General features: G+C 39.4%; 1 protein-coding gene across 2 annotated transcripts in view; it reads right to left on the bottom strand.

Annotated features, from left to right (window-relative positions):
• The window catches only part of HECW2 (HECT, C2 and WW domain containing E3 ubiquitin protein ligase 2), a 404,230-nt gene that overhangs the window by 72,324 nt on the left and 315,792 nt on the right, over positions 1-16,114 (bottom strand). For both annotated transcript variants that reach the window (XM_053597578.1, XM_053597579.1), the window contains 2 exons: positions 13,147-13,332; positions 2,900-3,034 (listed from right to left, as the gene is read on the bottom strand). In XM_053597578.1, coding sequence (XP_053453553.1) covers positions 2,900-3,034; positions 13,147-13,332 — 321 coding nt within the window. The remainder of the gene's footprint in view (positions 1-2,899; positions 3,035-13,146; positions 13,333-16,114) is intronic.

Raw genomic sequence — 16,114 nt, forward strand, 5'->3', positions numbered from 1 at the left:
GGCTCAGCAGAGGAAGGGTTGAAGAGCCACAATCTTCATGTGGGGTTCTGATTTAATGTCTTGCCTCCTTGGGAACAATTTTACATGCCTATTAAGGCACCCAGCACAACAGCTCTTTCTGGTTTGGGCCTCCCACACCATGGAGCTAATAGCAGCAGGTGTGAAGAGCTAAAGAGGGTTGTCCTAAACTGAATTATTTATTGTCCTTAGTATAGTTTTAGAAACTCACAAGCACAGGCAAATAACCAAAAATGCCCATCGGTACTCTTATCAGAAAACTCTTTAACATTGCTTTAGCTTCTCTTTGAGCACGTCCCCCCATATTACAGAAATCTTTTAAGATAGTAGTGGAAGAGCAGTAGAAGAGAAGCGTAAGAGTAAGAAGAAAAAAGGCAAAATAACATGCTGTACCGGATTTATACACTGGTACTTTAAAAATAGAGCTTCTACTCCCACTCACAGCCATTTCATATTGCATCAGTGAGGTGCATGCTGAGGATTCTTCTAAAGGTTCTAATGCTACAAATATCCTCCACACCCGCCACTGCTTGCGTGTCCTTCAAGAATGCTCTCACTCATTCTTCAGAGTGTCATTCAAACAGCCCCTCCCCGACAAAGGCTTCTCTTCTCTTCAAGCTGGAGTTAAATGCAACCTCCTCCAAGCTCCCATAGCACTTGGCATATATTTCTAAAGCAGTTGCCATTGTGAATAGCTCATATTATTTGTCAATTATACCTCAATAAAACTGAAAAGAAAGAAATAAAAAAATCCGTGATTATCTAAAAAAGTTATTAAAGTATATTTTTCTTTCCCAACCACAAGAAAACAAAGCTTGTAAAGCATTTTTCACTTTGTTTTTGTTTGTCACATCTGCAAATTTCCTCTTCTCATTAAGAATACAGAAAATGTGGTTATGTACTTGCATCCCTTAAATATTAACAATTATTTTTCTACATTATATTAGTAGGTGTTAAGTAGATGTTAATTTTTCAGATGGAAGAGATACTAATACCTCTTCTGATTGGGATATTTGCTGAATGAGTATAAGATGGTAGCTGGAAATAGTCATGTAAGTCTTACCCTGCTTCTCTTGAGTTATTGGCTTAGAGGAATGAATTCAGACACTTTTTGGGGAAATCCAATCATTAACTAACTACACATTGTCAGAGAACTTAATCATTTCCACGTGCCAATATATGCTTTCCCTCCTATCAGCATGTTGTCATGTATCATCATTTCTTAGGAAAGTCAAAAGTCTTCTCCGGGAGACCTCACTCCTTGAAACCAGACCATGAGACAATGGGCAATCTGCCTGATGGGTAGGGCTTCGGGACATGCATGCTCCCAACAGCTGTGTCAGAAAGGACATTCCCCTGTAAGGCTTAAAAATGCTGTGGCCCAAAGCCATGTCTAGGTAGAGTTCTCTCTCCCACTGCCCAATGTCCATGGACAGGAGGAAAGGTCTTACGGTACCCCTTCAGGTCCCTCTCCCACAATAGGTTACTACTAGAATATGAAAATAATTCAAGTTCTAAGGTTGAAAGCAAGTGCAAGTATAGCTATCAGTCTCATGCATGTTTTCCCAGAAATATAGTCCTCACTAGACCAAATAATCAGCTTCATATTGTCAAGTCATGACAAGGCAAGTGGCTAAAGTGTCCTATCCATGTGATAAAGTCAGACAGAGTCCTAATTATGCTACATGTCACACACACAAGGTCCAAAGGTAAGAGGTCTGTTCTGCTTTTAAGATGAACACTGTTAGCGTCATCCAGTTCACCATCAGCAAGCTAAGGTTTTATTAGATACTCATAAAACATAAATATTTTTGTGCATACCTCATCCTGCAATAGATTTATATATCATTTTTATATGAGTTTCTCATGTCTATACTTCTATATTTGTAATCACAACCAGCAAACACACAATGCATTTAGAGCAAGCATGTAAATCATGAGGGGAAACTCCAAGAGTGGAATTTTGATGAATAAAATCCAGTTATTTATTGCATTCATAACTTTTTCTTATACTAGAAGCTACAAAAATATTTGATCTATAATATTTCATTGAAAATATGATATGCACATGGTCAAAGAAAAGGCATGCAGGAAATAATCTTAATTCTATTTGTCTAAGAGAACCTTTGGCAACAATGTACGTTAAACAATGATAAACAGTCAAACCATAAACTCATGTTAAGGAGAAGAAAACTTGACCTAAAACATTCCTTTCATTTAAGCTGCTGAAGAAAAAAGTGAAACAAGAAGACATTTGTTTGGGGGGTTAGGATCTTAGAGGGCCCCCATGTGGTTATCACGAACCACTGCAAACTGACAAAGAACAGCACAGCAGTAATTATCAGTTCAGCTCATTTTTTCCAGGCACTTAGAGTGCATAAATCAACTCTCTCAGTTACATCTTAATGTTAAAGACTACTAGGAAGGATTCCACAACTCCATAGCTTTGGGAAAAAAATTTAATGTAATCCAGGAAAACTAAATTAAGACATTCTTTCCTATATTTAACCACATTTTCACCTACTGAATGTTACATTCATTTCTTCTTCTGAGGCTGTCATTGGGTATGCAAAAGGGTTAATCATAGCACATTATCAATCCCTTCTCATCTTCCTCTCAGTTTCCTCATATGTCCTACTTTTTAAGTTTGCAAGTTAGGCTGTTTGTATTTCCAGACATCATCCCAAAGCTTTTTAGCCTTCAAATGATAATCTCTAAATAAACTAAAAAAGAAAGAAAGAGAGAGGAGAGGAGAAAAGGGAAGGGAAGGGAAGGGGAAAAGAAAAGAAAAGAGAAAAGAAAACTCGACCCGATTCCACAAACCACTACACCCCAGGAGCTGCTACTGACCAGCAGGTCAGTCCCTAACCCAAAGACTCACCTCACCCGCGCTGTGGCTGCGCTGCCTGGTCAGGTGCTGCCGATGAACCAGCGCGCTGGTGGGTCTGCTGCTCTGAAGAGGGAGCCGGGGGTCGATGAAGGTGGTAGTGCGGGAGTTGTGATCGACAAAGAATGCCTAGGACACAACCCACTGAATCAATTGTCAGTATATGCCAGCTACATGTCCCTAGAAGACATAGCTCCATCTTCTCTGAATTTTCAATCTTTTGGGGGATTTTTCCTTAGCCCCTTAGGATAGATTAGAACAGGTCAGACCCAGAATGAAGAGAGTGAGGAGGAACATTACATATACCTGGTTTTAGGAAATACTAGTAAGAGTTCGTCATCAAAGATATAATCTGAGAAGGAAGCCATAAAAATGGACATTTGGGCTTCTCTTAACTGATGCCCTTTAAGTTCTCACTGTCATATATGGTTATTACAAAGGTCACCTGAAATTTCCAATACCACTGACTTTTCTTTCTCTTCTTTCTATGCAGTTTCCAATTCTATTTTTCTCATGGTGGGGTCCTCTATTTGTCCCCTCCCAGCCTGAATACCACCCTACTTTTTCAGGGCTTAGTCTTGCACACATAAAGACTAGTCATTTTTCAGTTGCTCCATATCTCTGCCATCTTTATTCATATAACTGGCCCCTTACTATAAGAGTATTGTTTCTAAACACTTCAATCCAAAGCCTCTAAAGGCTACCCATTATCCACAGAAAAAACTTCTCAACTCTTCGGTCACCTTTTCACCACTCTTTCCAAACCTTCCTACTTACTTTTCTAGTTTAGTTACCCATTACACACCTATTCAAACTCATCACATACTGACTATAACTTTGGGCAAGTCATTTAAGTTCTTTGAGCTCTAGATTTCTTATAAAAACACGTTTCCCTCATTCATGATAAACATTTCTCCCCCATAATGTATTACGAGGGTAGAAACCATGTCTCATGTTTACTGCAGAATCCTTGGTGACATGAGATCATGAGCATAAACCAATTAGGTCAGTGTTGTAATGAGGATCAAATACAGTGTAGAAAAGCATTTTTCTTTTGTTTAATTCTAAAACTACACAAGTGCTACTTATCATCAGGGCCAAATGCTGTTGTAAGTTTTCAAAATAAAACTCACTCAAGGCTAATAATGAAATCCATATCTCAGGTACAACTAGAAATTGTAGGTTTTCCATGATCAGATGAAGTTAATTACGTTATTCAAGATAGACTACTAAGGAGAGCCAGGAGAATCAGTATCTATAAATCAAGTGTCCAGGCACATGATGTACGCCATATGACGTAAGCAAAAAAGAGCTGTCTTTCCAAACTGATGGAGCTCAGTTAACAAATCATATTAAAGACAAGGGATCAATACCTCTAGACATATCCTAGAGGAAGATGGTATATTTATGTCTATTAAAAAAATCACCTTCTCATTAAAACAAAATGTTTCTGCTTGTACATAATCAGGAAATGGAGCAAAATATTTTACAAGTAGGTCCCAGATAAAACAATTTTACATCTTTATAAAGAGAAGACATTAAGATTAAACAATGGATGAACTACAAAACAAAGAAAGAAAAATGGACAGAACAAGAATCATTCCCAGTCCCTTCTCTTAATACTCAACTTTTAGGTGCAAAGACTGGAGTAAATGGAGGTTTTGTGTAACATTTTTACCTTCAGCCTCATATCTTGGATAATGTTCCCTCTTTCACAGTCTGTCAAATGAAACATCTTTCTTCTCAGATCTTATAAAAAGTACATCTGTGATAAAATCTACATACTTGTATTGACTGGCTCTGGCACCAAAAGTCACACTGGTTCTATTTAATTGGGACTTCTAATATACTTGCCCATTATTTCTGCTACTATGCAAATGTCATAAAATAGGAATTAAATTACTTTTACAAATGGATATGGTTAATACCTATTTTTAAATAATAGATACCATCATCAACTACATATCCTCTTTATGTCAATTAAGATTAACAAAATTTTATTACTAATATATTAACATAAACCTTATGATTTAAGGGAAAGACACAAAGAGTATTAAAATATAATTGCCTATTTTTTTTTTTTTTGAGACAGAGTCTCACTTTGTTTCCCCCTGGTAGATTGCCACGGCGTCATACACAGCTCACCTCTAACTCTTGGGCTCAAGCGCTCAAACAATTCCCTTGCCTCAGCCTCCCCAGTAGCTGGGACTATAGGCTCCTGCCACAATGCCTGTTTTTGTTTCTTTTTCTGTTTGTTTGTTTTTAGAGACAGGGCTTGCTCTTGCTCAGGCTGGTCTCAAACCCGTAAGCTCAGATAATCTAGCTGCCTTGGCTTCCCAGAGTGCTAGAATTACAGGCATGAGCCACCGTGCCCAGCCCAAATTGCCTATTTTATTGTACCTAATTTCTTAAGAATGTTTTCAAGGGATGGGTGGCAGCCATTAGAGGTACAATGATGCACTTGTAATTATAAGGACAAATGGGTGAACGCATCTAGGTCAATGGTGGTTTGCAAGTAATATCACAGCCTAATGTGACAGTGAGAGGCTTACCTAAAATCCATTCTTTAAATAACTATACTAAAAATGCCTTCAGAGTACAGACTCTTTCTTATTCACTCTGTTATCTTCAATAGTTTTTAGAGCTGTACCTAGGAGAAAGAGAGTGCTCAGAAAGAATTAATTGCCCAAAATTCTAATATGCAGATTCCTGACAAAAATACAAAAACACAACTCATAATTAACCAACTATTAAAAGTCATGATCTTTTACTTAAGTACAATACTTAAAGATTAGGAAAAAGTAAATGAGAAGTGTGTGTGTGTGTGTGTGTGTGTGTGTGTGTTAGGTAAAAGGAGGAAAGCTAAAGGCCGTAAAACCATAAATAGGAAAGAAGGTTTTAAACAAGTCCCATTGTAGATAGTAATAAAGTACCATGTTAAAACTTGAGAAGCAGGAGGCCAAGTAATAATTAAATGCTTGGGATCTAGAAAAAGACAAGCCTGGTTCTGAGCTCTAGCTCTGCCACTTATCAGGGATATAACCTCAGGCAAACTACTTAAAACTTTTTCTTTCTTTATTATTATTTTTTTTTACTTATAACTTTCAAGTCTCAGTTTCTGTTCTGTTAAATGAGGATAATAATGTCTGCATTAAAGGAAGGCTAAATGAGATAGTTCATATAAATTTTTGAACACAGTGCCCATGACACCTCAAACGTGAATTACTATTATTGTCACTAGTAATAGTTATCCTTTCCAAAACATTTTCCTTAAATATCATAGTGTTTCTTGCTAAAGTCTATACACAGGCCTAAGGTTCAAAAGAATGGAGAACCAGTGAAAAATGATGCTTCCCAGCCTTATTGTAGTGATGTGCAGCCAAGACTCAGTTCTGCCCAATAAGATGTAAAATATGACACTTCTGGGAAATTTCCTTGCAAGGGACAGATGATCCTTCCTTCTGTCCTGATTTCTGAAACAAAGATGTAATAGCTGGAGCTCCAGCAGTCATGCTAAGCCATGGAGATGAAAGACAGTGGAGCAAAAAGTTAGAAGGAGCCAGGGACTCTCACAACTTGAACTACCTGATAAACCCTAGATACCTCTGGACTTTTTTTGGTTGTTGTTTAACTTCTTTATGTGAGAAAATATCATCTTGTGTGTTAAACTTTTGTTTTCCATCACAATCCAGCCAAACCAAATCCTAACTGGTAACACAAGTCTTCAAACCATAGAAGAAACACAGTCTCTCTAAAACTGAAGCCAGAAACCACCACTACACCTAGGGATGCTCATTATTTAATGACAACAGTACCTCTTTGTCATTCTCCTTTAATACAGTGGAGTGACAACTCCTGATGAGTGAAATGTATAGCTGGGAACTTATAAATCTGGGATTTGGACCCATATATCAGTCTGAATCCAAAGCCCAGTAAGTAATTCCCCTTCCTCTACGTCTCTTCTTTTCATATTTTCTTTGTTTCCATTCTGCTGTCTGCCTACCATCTTTCCCTTTTTATGTTCTTCCCACTCTCATCACACTTCATATCGTACTTGATTTTAGAAAAGCATTCAAGCATGATCAAATTAAGCTGACAATAACAGCCCCTCACAGCACTTAGCCTCACCATTGTTCTGACACTGACCCCAGCGGCATACTTTACATACTCTGCAAGGCCACGGGTGTGGAATAGGTGTATCTATCCCACGGGAGCTCCATTTCAGAGCCAAATAGAATGTATATTGTTTACACAAGCTTTTTAAGACTGCCAAGTACTTGGGGGGCAAAGTTCTCCATTAAGACCTCCATCAAAGCCACACAGCTAAAGCACTACCAGAAGACAGGATTTCTAAGAAGCAATTCCTTGGACTGCATTTGTGGCTGTGCTCCAGGCCCACTGTGTGACCTTAGACAGGTTTCCTTGGTGCTTTGCTTTATCCACGTGAAAGGGACTTCTCAGGTCACAGATGAGCTGTGAAAAGAAAATTCTAAAAGAATTTTAAAAGAAAGAGGAGAGGATAGTACAGATTCTAAGCTTGTCATCTCTACTTGTGACACACATATCAATTATGTCAGGAAAGTGGATCACTTTCCCACAGGAAATGCTAACTAGTTCAAGCCAGCAAGAAAGTGGACCTAGCACTTTTTTTTCTAATTGGGTCACTTTTATGTCACAATTTTTTAATGGCCTGTAACTATTGATGAAAGCATATAACGTGTGTTAATAAATGCTATCTACATAGATCATGGTGAGAATGCAGCCTACATGAAAAAAACAATTGCACAAAAAATAGATTCATTTCATTTTAGCCACTAGCAAAGCAAATTTTAAGCAATATTGATTCCCTACTGTTAAGTTTCATTAAGGACATTCACTCCAGCTTTACAGTGCTGGGCCAACTAAGACTAACAACTCAAAAACTGAAAGGAATGCAAATACACAAACTCAAATCTCATTTTAAAAACTTCTATCCTTTCACTGCTTCAGGGCATCATCAGAGTCAGGAAATATGGGCTGGTTGGAGCCAAGTGGTATTTCAGTGAAGCCAAACAAAATACATTTTTTCTTTACACAATTCTTTCTTTCTTTCTTTTTAACTTCTATTATTTTAGGAAAAGAAAAAACCATCAGTATTTGTGAAGAAATATCTCAAGCTCAACAAATCTAAGTTAAAGAATTTTGAAATTGTTTCCAGTTAATATTTTGCTAAACCAAGAATATGTATTAAAAGGCCACGTAAACAAAATAAAACAAAAAGTGCTGGTAACCATGCTACAGAAAGACAGAACATCAGATCTTCTGTCTCTGTTTCTCTAAAGAGCTATAGAAACATTGAAAGAACAATCAGTAAGTCAAAAGCACTATATACTGTAACTGTGCTAAATTTTGGTTCCTCAGCGCTACAGAGCCTTAGAAATGCTCCAAAAAAGGTTAATTATAATTTAATTTTTATAAAGACTGTATTTACCCACCTACTTTTTTCTTTTCAAAATACAAATCTCTTCTCAGCTCCTGGTACCTTCTCTTAGTATTTCCCCAATTATAAAGGGATAAACATGCTATTATTTTATCCACTCTGTATCTTAGACTCTTTGTCACAAATAGTAGAGATAAAAAGGGAAGAATGATACAGTTTATTCTAAGTAAAAAAAGTCACGCTAACTTGGTTCTTTTGAAGGAACAAATAGTCCCAAATCTTTTACGACATCTATATCAGTCACAAAAAGGTTAAAGAAGATTATTTTGTTAAACAGCTGTAATTGTAGCTCTATGGTTGTTAGGAAAGAAAAAAGGGATGCACATTACTTAGGCTAGAGTTATGGAAACAGCTGGTTAGTAGATGCGAGTACAATGCAAGTATACACTTTCGATGTAAAATGTTAGCTAAGGGAGTGATTTTTATGTGTTGGGAGGGGCAGCATTTAGATGTTAAATATGTAGGAGAAGGGGAGCCAGTGCTCTGCTGGTACAAACCATCTCATAATAGGTGACTGTGAAATTCTCAGGAATTCTGCAAGCTGGCTCATGTGATGCTGATAGCATGCATGTAACGGGCCATGGTGGGAGAATTTACACCAAGGGAAGTGGCAAACACTATAAATCATCCCTCTCCCCACCTCACTTAAAGAGCTGGTTGTCAAACGTTTATCAGCACACTGCATTGGAAAACTGGGAGTAGATTTATCCAAATCAACACATTTTAGGTGGAGTGGAAGGCGATTACCATAACATTTTAAAATAGTATATATTTTTTAAAGAAAGATCCAAAGCAGGTCATGAGGACAAATGTTTGAAAAGAAAAGGCAAAGGCCATCTCCATACTTGGTCAATTCTTTCAAGAGTGCATGAGTCTAGCATTTTACTCGGTAATACATTCATAAAGTCAATCTCTGCTCTATTCTCTCATTCAAAAGGTACACAGTTTCAGAAAGATATTTTATTTTTGCCATTTGCCTTCTATGTATACTTATCTGTGGGTTGTTTTTATCTAAAATCTTTTTACTCCTTAAAAATAGGCAAGAGAACCTTAAAAAGTGTGCTATCTATAAGGCTTAATTCCCTCTCCATCTGGGTTACTGCATAACTTGAGGTAATTAAACCAGGTAACTACCACAAACAGGTATTACTTGTTTCAAAGCAATTAAGATGTTCATAAAAGTATCAAATGTAATGGTCAAATAGACAATGCATTTTTGAAATTTATTTATCTTGCTAAAAGACTTTTGGAATTCACTTGAGATCTCCAAATATTGAGTTGCATTTTACTTACTGAGCTAAATAGAACTTGACCCAGTAAAAAATGGCCACCAATTTTGTGTAGGATTGAATTGAAGGTCTGGGTCACTACTGGGACAACTTCGGTAGCTACATGGGCCATTAGGGTCTGGTAAAATGAGAATCCTCAAGCAAGCTCAGCCTGTGGGAACTTACACCATACAAATATTTATTCTGTTCTAAATTCTGTCTTCACAACCATAACTGCTATTTGCTGTGGTTATAAAGTTGGGTATTTGAACCATTCTGATACTTCAACTTTGGCATCAATCTGATGCCCAAAGTCATCGATCCTCAGGGTTGTAACCCTTAGATGTAGAAACAGATGTTGATTTAGCTGGGAGATATTGCAGTGTATGATTTTTGTAGAGAAAAAATATAAGACACTATGGGAAAGATATTTCACTTTAAATAAGAAGATGATTACTATTTTACATTTTTATTTTTCAAAACCCATGAAATTTCTGAAGTATCACTTACAACGTTTAAAGTTTTTTGGTATTCCAATTTAACCCCAAGTAGAATAATCCAAGAAAAACACCCTATGTTAACAGTGTTTAAGACGACAAAGTAGGGGTGTCCAACCTTGGGCCCACAGGACACATGATAATTTTGTGAGGACTTTTTTTGCTTATCAGTGGTGTCCAATATCAAGAAAAATACGCACAGACTTTTTTTTTTTTTTTTTGCTAATTGGCTTCTTTCTGTTAGTTTTGTGTGTTTAATATGTGGCCCAAGACAACTTTTACTCTTCTAGTGTGTGGTAGAGGGGGAAAAAAGGTTGGATAGCCCTGCAAAAGGTTGGACACCCCTGCTACCAAGCAAAGAAGCAGAGGGGGAAAAATCTATATTGAACATCTGAAAGGGAAGTTAAAAAATAACATTTTTTCTAAAAATAAGCCAATTTTATAAATTTGAGAAATAAACTTCATAGTATTTTTCTCATTATCTATGCCCTTTTAGAGTAGAATTCTGTTATACTGAATTCTCTGCAATGGAGCTTCCACTGATTTCATTCCAGTGAAGTGGGTCCCTTGAAATTCACCCCCTGTTCCTTTCCAGGAACAAGGCACATTCACCTGGTGCTTTCCTGTCTTGGTGTACTTTTACTCTGAATGTTTTCCCTTCCTATTCCTATTTTCTCTCTTCCCCAATCTCTTTTTTTATTAAAACCCTACCCATTCTTCAAGGCTCAGCTCACCTACTATATTTATTATGAAAACTTTCTGGCTATCCCATGCCAGAAATAAACCATTCTAAACTGGACTCTTGAATAACATATACCAATGCTAAGGCACACATTCTTTTACAAACCAAAGAAGAGACATTTGCAGTGAAACAGCAATGTCAAGGGGAGGGAGAGTGCTTGGTGGCCTTACACAGAAAGCCCATGATTGTGTGCAAATGTGCAGATCTGATTTCAGTTCCAGTTCTAAGTTACTTGGCTTTTAAGAATGTTTTGAAAACCATAGTTTTATGACCATGGCCGATGAAGAATGCAACTACCAGGTTAAAAGTCCACCGACTCAGCAAGAGAACAACTCTACCAGGGACACCACAGGAACAGAGCACTCACTGCGGAGAAAGACAGACCATTCTGGGTTGTTAGACAGATGTAAGGCAGAAGCAAACACCCCATATCAGACTACCCATGCCCACGTTCTCCAAAACAACACAGACAACAAAGACGAAGAACAAGAAAATTAAATCCTGCTGTGAAAAGGCCATTCATTGGACCACCAAGGTTAAGGGAGACCAGCAGTTCTTTAGGAGGAGGAATAGGATGCTGACTTCAATCCCACAGTCCATCCTTTATAAGTCATCATGCATCTCCCATAAGAGTAAAGATTCATCCATTAACAAATCTGTATCGTTTTCATGAAATCCCAAATTGATGAGACGCTTTCGGCAGTTACTGTTCTCTACAGATTTATTCTTCCACCTCTAAATTTCAGTAAAATATGGATACTAATAATATTCACCTCAGAAATTACCATGAGGCTTCCACAGCATCCTGCAAAGCCCTTCCGATCCTCATTACACTTGCTAGAACACATCCATTTATCCTCACCACAGGTGAGAGGCAGGATGAGAGGGAGACACTAGCATTGGACCACCTGGGTCCAAACCCACTTCCATCACTTACTAATGGTGGAATGTTGACTCAAGAATTGTTAAATACTTTAAATATCATGTCATTTTAATCCTACTTACCCTTCAAGTCACATAGTCTAAGACTTTGTATGGACAGAGAAACTGAGGTTGGCGACTTAATAATGGAGAGCATAATATGGCTAAGAGCATGGCCCTGGAACCGGAATGCCTGGCTTACAGGGCGCCCCACCCACTGTCTGCCTCCGTGATGGGCAAGTCACTGAACCCTTCCAGACCTGGGGTTTCCTTATCTGTAAATGGCAATAATAACAGTATTGCTTTATAAAGTTGTGGTAAGGACTTATACAATCCTATGCATTAAGAACTTATACAATCCACAGCTCACAGGAGGTGCTACATGAGTTAAAAATAAAATCTTAGCTGAGGAACACCTTCTAATAAGTACTGACTTTCTCATTCTGAACTCTTACTCATAGAACAACCGGTTGATTATAACCAGGCTTTCTGGTTCCTCTGTCTATGAAGGAAGTGCAGATGTGGTTATACTGGCCTATATGACACAGTTACGTATTTCTCCTCATCAATTATCCAATCACTGAGTCTGTTTCACATGCTAAAAAAATCAGAGTTCTGAGCCAGACTGAGGCCCAAACGTGGACGGTGTCACAAAGACACCTCCAGCACTTGCTCGCTTGGTGACCTCCTTGCCACCTTCTCCAAACAACACTGCACATTTTTATTCAAATATCTAAAAAACAAGCTGTATAATTAGGGAGGAGGTTGTGTTATAGCCTAAGAAACCTTTTCTCTAATCAGCAGAAAATTGTGAGAGAAGACAGGTAGAAGAAAATCCAGAAAAAAGTGAGTGCTTGACTAACTTCACACCCCACCACTACACACACTCCTTCAGAATAGCACAGCAACTGTTTGTACTAAACGGCTCCTTTCAGGTTTCACCTGAACCAGGAGACAGAACAGTGCACCGCACAAAGAGCCTCCGCCCTCACTTGAAGGGTTGGGCCACGTGCCAAAGCCACAGCAGCTCACGTCATGCAGCAGCCCCCCATGGCAGCCCAGAGTCACGCAGCAGCCCCTCACGGCAGCCTACGTCACGCAGCAGCCCCACATGGCAGCCCAGAGTCACGCAGCAGCCCCCCATGGCAGCCCAGAGTCACGCAGCAGCCCCCCATGGCAGCCCAGAGTCGCGCAGCAGCCCCCCATGGCAGCCCAGAGTCGCGCAGCAGCCCCCCACGGCAGCCCACAGTAGTGCAGCAGCCCAGAGTCGCGAGCAGCTCCCCACGGCTGCCCACGTCACGCAGCGGCCCCCCGCAGCAGCTTCCCCTTGTTACCTTGCCCTGATGATCGTGTTTCATTTCCCAGCCCCTCGGCAGCTCTAACTGTTTGTTCGCAAACATGTTGAGGAATCCCACGAGGTCCCGGTTATGCTGGTAGCGTTCAAAGTGGTGGGTGTCCCGCCGAACTTTGGTGATCATGTGCTTCAAACACGTGTTGTTTGTAAACATGCGGTAGGCACTCTGGAGGCAAGAAGAGAGAACCAACATTGACCTGCTTATGACATCCAAAAACCATGAACAGGCCTGGGTATAGCAAGGCTTCCAGGAAGTACGGAAAACACAGATAGGCTTTGACAGAACACTAGACCCACATGTGGAGACAGAGCAAAATACTGTAGAGCCTCTGTAAGTTGCCCACCCAAGGGACTATAACAAACCAGTCCACATACAGAGGTGGTCAACATCAGGAACTAGGCCTGTGCTGATATGTACATGTGGTGTATGTCTGGTCTATGAAAATTAGGTCAACGTAGGGATGTGGCCGACTACAGATGGAGGTTCTACTATATCTTGAACAAAATAAAATACAAAGACTATGAAAGACTAGGCAGTCTCCACTGCTGGTGTCTAGTTTTCTAATGAAGAAAAGGTCTACGGAGTCTCATTCCACAAAGGACATTAAGTCCTAAAGTTGGTTTGGGGCAAGAAACACATGGTCAGAATTAAACCATGTTGGAGATGAATATGCCACCAGACAGGGAGCCCAACACAGCCATCTTCCCCCAGAACTGGACTGGATCATCGGCTGTTTAGGTAAAGGCCACCTCTGACCTACATTTAGGGGGTCAGGTTGAAGGGAAAAGTGCTTGTTGTATGTTTCAGTATCTCAGTGACAGTCACATTCAGAGGAGACCATGGGAGACTGAGGTTTTCATCTCATCCTTCTCAGAGGCGTAAACTAAGGGAATGGAATAAATAGCAGGCCGAGCTGCACTGTTCTTTCCTTTCTCTTTTTTCCTGTATATATGTGGTATTGAACGCATATGGCTGAAATGCAAGTTTAATAAAATGGCACTTTACCACCACACAGAAAAGTGATTGCTTTCAAAAACCTTAGAGTCTTTATGTCTACAATACTTCAAGAAGAGCTCAAAAACTGATTATAAGCCATGGTTGTCCACACATGAATTAGCAACAGAGACTGGTTGTGTAATACCATGTGCCATGCAGGAGAAAGAGGATGACTAGATGGGAGCTATTCCTTTGACTCATCAGAAGAAAGATGGCATCATGAAATTGACCAAGGTATGAACAATCTATCCTGGAATTCTTTTCTTCCCAAATTGATTCAATGGGCTTTGAATTCCTCTTACACCTTTCAGTATCTTAGGGACACTACCCTTGAGTCTGGAGGCCTACGAGCTTTATTTCATGGGCCCTGTTATTTTTTTCTAAGATAGTTCAAGGCAAACCCTAAAGACACCAGAGTCCCTGGAAATTATTTCATCTTAATAAACACTACTGTCTTTTCTGTGCCCTGTACTGTGTTAACTTTTTTTTTATTTCTTTTTTTCTTTTATTTATTATTTTTTTATTGTTAAATCATAGCTGTGTACATTAGTGCAATCAAGAGGTACAATGTGCTGGACTGTGTAAACTATTAGGGATAAAAACTGAATGAGTATGAGGACAGTCAACATTGCTCCCATCTTTCCAGGGTCCCTCAGCAAAGCATTTATTACTAGTATGTGTTCCTTTAGAGCTTTCTTCCCTCTGGCACAGCAGTGTTTGAAAAGGAGGCTGCTCCCTGCCTGGCTCTCTGGGTCCCCGGGTGACTACAGGGACCACAGAACCCTGACAACCTGACTTGGAATGAAAGAAATAAACCTTTGTCAGCTTAAGGCACTGAGATTTGTTGGCTGCTGTTCCTGAAGTATAACGTAAACTGGTCCGATACTGATAAAGTTACCATCATTAAATTCTTGTTCACTATCAAAACAAGTGGAAGGAAGTAAGAGAGGGAGGGAGGGAGCAGTAAGGAAAGAAGGGAGGGGACAAGGAAAGGAGAAGAAAGAAGACCACCCTAAACCACCCTCGAATCTTAGTCCTTAGTACTGAGTATAAAATACTTTGGAGCCGTATTTCAACCTGACAACCTCGATGAGTGGAGGTTCTGATGGCTGCGAGCAGTTTTGTGCTTCGGAGCACCGGGTGCTGCCAATGCAGGCAAGTCCATGCAGGGACCCTGGGCAATTAGAAAGGATTAGGGAAAGTGGCACCATGAAAGCAGAGAAGGAGACTAATGAGAAGTTGGAGCTTGTCAGAGATAAGTTAACTTTAGCCAACTAATAGTTTGGCCTGTGGCTGACTCTGCTGTGGAGTTTTAAATACAATCACAAGGCATCTGTTTTCTGCATTTGGCCCAGTGTTGCTGGTACATTTTCACATAAGCCACTGCAAGTTAGGGGCCCAAGACCACACTGGTTTATGCAGCAACTGTAATGAGCTTTCAATTCTTACTCTCTGGTAAGTCTTTCTGGAAACATATTATTGTGAAAGTAATTCTGTTGGGTAAATCATTACATTAGCTGTTGTTCTAAATAGGTGGACCTCCTAAAGAATCTAGATGTGGCCTACTTACTCTAGAGCACCAGAAACGCTCCTCACTTTGCTAAAGAAGCAGACTTCATTAGTTTAGTGGCAATTAGGTTAAGGAACTCATTCCAGCCTCAGGCTTGAAGTAATTCTCGGGGGCGGTGGAGGGGGTGGTGGTGGTGGTGGTGTTTGAACACCTCTTTAAGCAAAAAGAAATCTTAAGGCTTGTCTTATCATTAATTATATCCTTTCATCTTCTCTTCACTCAGAGGGACAAGTAATATATTGCCACATTCAACTGTAAAAAGCATATACCAAAGTAAATTCAGTACAAGAAAGAGTTCTCTCATTAGTAACTAGCAAACAACCATCACACCCACAGCCTTTCAAGTCTGAGTAATATGTACTTGACTGTTAGAGGTCTATA

Source organism: Nycticebus coucang, chromosome 7 (assembly GCF_027406575.1).
Source record: "Nycticebus coucang isolate mNycCou1 chromosome 7, mNycCou1.pri, whole genome shotgun sequence".
NCBI classification, from domain to species: domain Eukaryota; kingdom Metazoa; phylum Chordata; class Mammalia; order Primates; family Lorisidae; genus Nycticebus; species Nycticebus coucang.